This window comes from Glycine max, chromosome 3, assembly GCF_000004515.6.
Source record: "Glycine max cultivar Williams 82 chromosome 3, Glycine_max_v4.0, whole genome shotgun sequence".
Taxonomy (NCBI): domain Eukaryota; kingdom Viridiplantae; phylum Streptophyta; class Magnoliopsida; order Fabales; family Fabaceae; genus Glycine; species Glycine max.
This window is the reverse complement of record NC_016090.4, coordinates 30085942-30093501: the sequence shown is the minus strand read 5'-3', so window position 1 is coordinate 30093501 and position 7560 is coordinate 30085942. Positions and strand designations below refer to the sequence as shown.

At 34.7% G+C, this 7560-nt stretch overlaps 1 protein-coding gene across 1 annotated transcript in view; it reads right to left on the bottom strand.

Moving 5' to 3' along the window:
• Positions 1 to 1084: 1084 nt before the first annotated feature.
• Positions 1085 to 7560, bottom strand: part of LOC100786119 (uncharacterized) — a 37488-nt gene continuing 31012 nt past the window's right edge. Inside the window, exons 18-27 of the mRNA XM_041014485.1 lie at positions 6085 to 7006; positions 5898 to 5977; positions 5680 to 5760; positions 4834 to 4905; positions 4649 to 4754; positions 4428 to 4482; positions 3743 to 3871; positions 3532 to 3649; positions 1953 to 2035; positions 1085 to 1765 (exon numbers count right to left, since the gene is read on the bottom strand). Of these exons, the coding sequence (XP_040870419.1) occupies positions 1348 to 1765; positions 1953 to 2035; positions 3532 to 3649; positions 3743 to 3871; positions 4428 to 4482; positions 4649 to 4754; positions 4834 to 4905; positions 5680 to 5760; positions 5898 to 5977; positions 6085 to 7006 (2064 nt within the window). The 3' untranslated portion in view covers positions 1085 to 1347. The remainder of the gene's footprint in view (positions 1766 to 1952; positions 2036 to 3531; positions 3650 to 3742; positions 3872 to 4427; positions 4483 to 4648; positions 4755 to 4833; positions 4906 to 5679; positions 5761 to 5897; positions 5978 to 6084; positions 7007 to 7560) is intronic.

Sequence of the window (7560 nt, the reverse complement as noted above, 5' to 3'; positions counted from 1 at the left end):
AACCCGTCATTAAGTGTTTATTAACTTATAAATTTCTAGTACTGTGTTGAATTTCGACGGATAAAAAAAAAATTAATTGACAAGTACTAGAGTTACATAAATATTCCTACAAAGATCTTTAGTGTTTTCCACGGAATAATTGGTGCATGGCTAAGAAAAATATTAAAATAATGATACAATAATCTTATAATGTAATTTATCTTAAAGAAAAATACTATATGATATTTTTTTTATACTTATGACATTGATACGGAATATAAATCAATTTTGTTGATAACTAATCTGGACTAAAAAATCTGATTGATCAATCACCTTCAATAAAATTTTCTCTCTTAAACATGTTTGTTTTTAAGACCTATTGTAAGGGGACCAAGCTCAGTCCACACAGACCAATGACTAATTATATGTAGGATTGTGGGGGTGGAAGAAGAGAAGGAGCTTGGGGGTGCTTGTGCGGCGCTAGGGGTATGGGATGCCTGATGAGGATGGGGGCATTTTGGTCTGTTCAGGTCTTCTTGCTTTCCTATGGAGTCTGGGAAGTAATTGCCAAAATGCATATCGAAGTTAACTATGGCAAGGACCAAACCAGTAATGTTTTGTTTCCATGTAAGGAAATGATTTAAAAATATTAGTTTAGCGTTGCAAGTAAACTTGTTTTTTTTTTTCTACTAATGAAACCCTTTTGTGGTTTAAAATTTGAAAAAAGTTAGATAAAACTAATTTTGAAAAAGTAATTTAAAACCGTTAAACGTGAAAATGTGTTAAAAGTAATCTCTACTGTGTATTTTACATGATGTGTTTGGGATAATTACAAAAATTAAATAATTTAGTAATCAATTATACGTATACTCGATTATATTTGGATAAGTTTGCTAAAAAGTAATTTCATTTCTAGGATCTATATGAATAGAAGAAAAATAATTTGGTCACACGGTACTCTTCCAGTCACTGAATCAATTTCATTTTATTACACTGGTTAAAGGAAAAAAGATCTAATAATTCAAAGAAAATATACATACTTAATATAGCTATGTAAATAATCTATCAGGCAACCATCCACACTATTGTACAGAAAGTGATACAGTTACCCAAAATATGGATCAGCATCTAGTTCAGCCATACATAATAATGTACAACACTGTTTTACCATGGTGCAGACACAAAGGGACATGTTCCCCAGGTTCTGCATAGAATTCTCCAAATTAAAGTTCTACAACTGTCCATTCCAATTTTCCAAAGGTATGGTTTTGTTGGGACAATATAAGTACTGCACTTTGTGCATGTATATATATATATATATATATATATATATACCTAATCAATGCACAACTCCATGCTCATTAGCTATTAATGTTTCCTTTCCCACTTCCCTTCACGTCTGCTGTCTCTGTCTCTACGTTCTCCAAGTTGCCTCGACTTGCTTCCTCTTGAACTATGCCTTTGAGAACCATATCCACCAGGCTGGCCATCAAATGCTGATACTAGCTCAGGATCTCCAATGCTGCCGGTATCCCCTGAATCCTTGCTTCCATCGACATTTTCTTCATACATGCTGCCAGTGTCATCCTGTCTGTCACGTGACTGTAAGATAGTAGGCAGCTGTCCAGACAACGTTCGAGATCCAGAAAGAACTATAGTTGGTAAGGGTGCCATTGATGAACTGGTGGAAGGAATTTCAGACTGTAAGCTTCCACTGCCAGCTCTTGTGCTCCCTTCATTACCAGATCTTCCGTTTTCTCTTTCGCGGAATCTATCCCTAGGTCGACTACAAGATGAGAAACCCACAAAAACCCCATGAAGCAAATAGAAAACCAAGGAAAAGAAGCACAAAATACATCTGCTCTTTCCAACAGAATAGAGAAAAAAATTCTTTATGACTACAACATTCATGGCAAGGATAAAGTTTCATGGAACACTTGAAAATAGGTAACTGATTTAATTTAACAGCTCACCTAGTGTGAGTGGAGGATGGAAAATCACGCCGAGATGGTCGAAGTCCTGATTCTGCTTGCTCTATTTCACGCTGAAGTTCTCTCTGCATATAAATGAAAAGGTATTGTTATTTTAAAAGCCCTAGAGCAGAATGCCACTTTCTTTGATTAGGGAAAAGGAGAATATATATAATCATATAATTATACAATCCTTATTATTACACTATCACATGTAAAATCAATCAAAATTTAAGTAATCACGTTAACAGGAATATATGTGTAGAAAAAAACATAGTGGAATTAATCATCCAAGAGGTTTCAAGAAGTTAGAGAGAAAATAACTCTTAGAAAAATCTATATTATTCCTTCTTATTTTTTAAAGGAAAAAACCATATAAAAGTGGGAAGGTAAGCCATTAATAATTGTCGGCCTATCAAAAGTAAGAGTAACTGTTTTCTAAATATACAGCAAACTAAATTACAGTTACTTTAACAATAATAAGTCTCGAAGGAGGGGGGGCTAGGGCCCCTGCCTCCCCCCCTTCCTCCTCTCTGTCCCTGACTAGAGCTTAAAAAGCAAGGAGAAAATTTGGCATCAAGACTTCCTTCCATGGTGATTTGAAAGCGGGAGTTATGTAGAGCAACTACCAAGATATACTGACTAAGAAGGGGTCTGCATTTGCCAGAAAAGTCAATAAATCTCTATATAGCTGAAGGTGGTCTCCTATGATTTGTTTTTCATCCTCAGCACCATCAGTCAAACCTTTTATTAAGATGACCTGCATTGCCTAGGAATGACTAGAATACTTCTTATAAGACTTGGGCAATCCTCCTCCCTTGAGCTAACTTTTAGGAGTGAGTTAGGCCCAATTTGTATCTACTATAGTATCATACATATCTTATCCAGTCTTTAATGTTGGGGCACCCACTAATGTTGAGTCTTGAGTGTGAGGGCTGTGTTAAGATGTCCCATATTGGTTAGGAATATGGCCAAAATGCTTTTTACAAGAGTAGGACAATTATCTTCCCTTGGGCTAGGCTTTTGGGAGTGAATTAAGCCAACTCCGTTTCTAATACCTAGCAACACTCAATGAAGTTGATCATTCTATTTTGTAGTGATAATGTGATGTTGGTTGGAAAGTATCCCTATCAGGAGAACAGAAATGCTAGCAAACTTCTCTTTATTAGTATATTATTGGGTGAATGTAATGTGGGTCTCACTGTAAATGGGGATTGGGAATAATCAAGCAACTCAAAATATATCTTGCAATCACTCTGTGGAAGGACTAAGCACATTGAGATTTTCTGCCACTTTGTACAGGTGATTCAGTGGTTCAGCCCAGATAAACTGTTGTTGCAGCATTTAAGTTCTAATAACTGATTAGGACAGGTTTACTAAATGGTCCTATGTAACTACATGCCAGCTTCAATGGTCTCTCTTGAATATTAAGTCTTACGGTGCTGGGCTAGTACTAGTAAAAAGTAATACTACACTAATACTTAAACTAAATTAGTAGTTTAAATAGGCGTCAGAATTCAGTATCAGTATTACAAGTTTATAACACATTTCACAATAAGAATTCCTGTTTTTGAGTTATTACCTGTGTTTGCCTCTCCTTCTCCATATCAAGATTGTGACGCAGTTCCTTTGTTTTAGCACGCTCTATTTCTAGCAATCTTTGTCTTTCCAGCTCTTTTTCCATTTCAGCTGTTCTCTCCCTATTGAATAATTATAAAAAATACTCAGCTTCCAGTACAATCAATCAAAACAATATATAACAAGCACCAAAATCCTCAATAAAGAGCTAAAACCTATCAAGTTCTTGCAGAAGATCTGCTTCCCGTAAAGTTGCTTCTTCCAAATGTTTTTGACGGGCATGTCTCATAAGTAGTTTCTTTTGCCTACGAGCTATGATATCTTCTTTAAGTTTGGACTTTTCTCTGAACATAATAAGAACAAGTTTCAAACACTTAGCCACATTCCTCAACAGCATAAATTGTTAAGATTTCAAAGAAGGTAGAAGACTGAAAGAAAAGGTAACATTTAACACACACACAAACCCGGCAGTAAACCACGACCTGCCAATAGTTATAATATTTTGCTTTTTTTACCTTTTTGGTTGGCAAGGGGAGGGATAACAAGATATTTTAACTAAAGATAAATGACCAAACTTAAAATACAGTGGCATTGTGGACAAAAAAGAAGACAAAAAGACAAGGAAAATAAGAAATACAGTATCTCAAGAGAGCTGCAGAGTCAAATTGGATCCTACTAATTTCTTAAATAAAAATCATAAGCTTTAATGTGGAGACAACTCTACCCCAGGGGAGATTTATAGAGTGGTTCATACTTAAAGACATGCAAACCCTCTGAGTCAAACCACGCAAAAAGAAAACACTTCAAAGATAAAAGTCAAATTGAGTAAATCATGTCTTTTCTACAGGGTTTCTACCATTACTATTAGCATACTTGAAAGAGAAAATTACAACCACTTACAGGGAACGAATGCACTCTCTGATTTGCTGAAGCCTTGAGACATCCTTTCTGTAGGCTGTAAAGTTCAAATTTATAAAACAAATTTGAAGCAGAGTGGAGGATTTTCAGCAACTATAATAGTGAATAAGTTACTACAAAACAGCAAAAACAAGTGTACAAAGACTTCTGTGTTACTTGGTTACATGTGCGCATGTGCTATACCAGAAACAGAAAGTACTTACAGGGAAGACCTGGAATCTGATTCCAATCTTTGGAATCATCCATTCGTCCTGGTAATGCATGTTCCTTCTGAATAATGTCTAGCTCCAACTCAGCCTCCTCAAGCTCCTAGAAAATACTCAACAATATGTAACTAATCAAATAAAAATTAAAATAACAAATGCATTTGGTTAATGACCACACATACCATATCATCTTGGTCAATTTTCCTTGTGAATAAATCAAAGTATGAGTGAACTGCTGTTAAGTTGCCAAGGACCTGTTTCAAATTAACTAAGTTAAAAATCATGGCATAAAACAGTTGTAGAAAATTTGGCTACTATGCCCAACCAGAATGCATAACAGCTGAAAATAGTATAAATGCATGACAAATTTGGATAATTTAGTATAAGTAGATTGCAACACTTCTTTTCCTTCTTATTGAAAATTTATATTTGCAACCAAAAGACATTTTTAACTACATGCACATGAGACTCTAACATGAATCAGAAGTTTTATACACAACAGCAGTGCAAATTTAATTGAGCTCCAAGTTTACAAAAGGTTCAAATCTGTTTAGTAGAATATTAACAAGCATAAAATTACAAATACAAGCAGGCAAATCTACATTATAGAAGGAATCTGCTGAATGTTGTGTTTTGTATGTTCATTGTTCACACGAGTCTTATTTATAATCATATATTAGGGTAAACCAGTGTCAGTCATAAATACATAAGAATAAATAAATCAAATCCCTATTTTGTGGTAACTGCATCCCTAATTTATAGCAATAGCTATTTACATATTTAAGTATTTAACCAGTGTTAGATATGCTATCTAACACATCATAATCAACACACAGAAAAGTAATTTTGGTTTATTCACTTAGAGTACACAAACTTGGGTAGGACTGAAGATTATGTGTCAATAAATTTATCAGCAGCTATACACTATTACAAGTTGCATGTATAAATCATTTTGATGCAAACAAAATTTGGGCGTTCCTGAAAATTGAAAGGATGACATGGTTGTTTTAAGTATATTACATTATTACCTGGACAACAGATTCACGTGTATTAGCAAAGTCCGGGTCATACTGCTTTGAAGAATTCTGAGAAAGTACTTCTTTCAGGGCCTTACATATAAGCATAATTTAGGAATTCAGTATGAGATAAGAAAAAACAAAAATACAAAATTATGCTTTGAACAGGAAAAGGATTTAATTTTTTTGTCTAAACTGGCATGAATGACTAGTTTCTTTATAAAAGATACCTCTTTGGCCTCATCTCCTTCGTCCCTCAATCTACACAGGACTTGACAAGTCCTCTTTTCGAGGTCTCCAAGCTTGCCATCTAGAAAAGCAATAGATAACAATATGTAAAATTAAAAGATGTACAACATAATCCGAAATTGTAAAATGCTCATATCATACAAATATACCAAGGATAAAGATTGATACCATGTTTTGTTGACCCTAAAGTTTCAACATTTTCCCATAAATTTTGAGGAATCAAAGAAATATCTTCAGCTGGTGAGTACAAGCAGGCATAAGCAATAAGTGCTAATGAAAGTTGCAGGATAGGACCATCTTGCGATGGTTGCGCATTACACAAACAGCAAATGCAATCAGCTGCCACAAGAAAAGATTGCAAATGATGGCGCTCAGCAAATGGAATGTAATTTGAAAGAAGTGCCATTGCATGAATCCTTAGTTGTAATGACAAATCAGATGATGCCAGCACAACAACTTCATCCCAAGTACTAGAAACCAGACGAGAAAGAACATAATCAGGAATGGATAAAACTAACTTATTTTGAATGAAGTCAGTGCAAATTTTAAAATTCATCACAGCTCTTTCTCCATTTGTACATTGGCCAAGAAGTATTCCTAAATGCTTAACTGCTATAATACGTTGCTCCGGTTCAGCATGGGCTAGCAGAGTACAAAATAGATCTATAAGAGGAACCTCACTTTCTTGACTATTATAAATGCCTCTAGCAATTAAAGAAGATAACCACTTATCACTCCGCAAACGCCAAGATATTTTTGGCGCACTGCAAGAAACATTCTTTATTGTGGAACATATTATGCCTACCACACCATCCAGGCAAAAGCTATAGGTTACTCCAAGTAAACAATCAAGCATCAAGCAAGAAACTTCCCAGCAACTTCTTTCTTGAAGCATAACAATCAATTCACAAAGTCCTTGAAGACCAAATCTCCAATGGAGTGTGAATATGTCAGATGATTTAGTTGGTGAAGAATTTTGGTCATCATCTTCAGCTTTATGAAATTTTTGAGAAACTGATGTCAAACATTTTGAAAAGACAAAACATTCTGCTGATGCTATCGTTAGTTTTCTACTTATCTGATGATGAAGATTCCAACAGCACTCAATAGCTGGATTAAGTTCTGAAATGAGACCCTCTATGTCCTTAGAAAAGCCTTCTAAATCATCAGAAGGTAAATGAAAATGACCAACATCAGAGTTGTTACTTTCTACATTATGAACATCATTCACACACGAAGTGCAACAGACATCACTAAGAGACCATGGATTCGGTTTCAAGTTATCATCAGAAAGTCCACCAACATTTCCATGAGGATAAGGAGGCAGCTGAAGAGGGATCACACCAAATTCTGTTAATGCATTCACTAATAGTAATTTGAATTATCCATAACACATTGAAAGGCACTGAAAAAATCAAAGAAAGAAGTTGTTGGGGCAAAAGCAGCAAAGTTTTGCCAGTTTCAATAAGAATGCAAAAACTCCCCTTTCTTTATCGAAAAAAAATCCAGAAAAATTTAAGCCAAATAAAAATTGCCAGCCCTGTATTAATTTCTTTTTCTTTCAAATTATTTCCAATCCCCATCTTTTTTTTTCATTTCATAAAAAAAATGTTAAAGCCAAACTCCTCAAAATTAAAAAAAAAA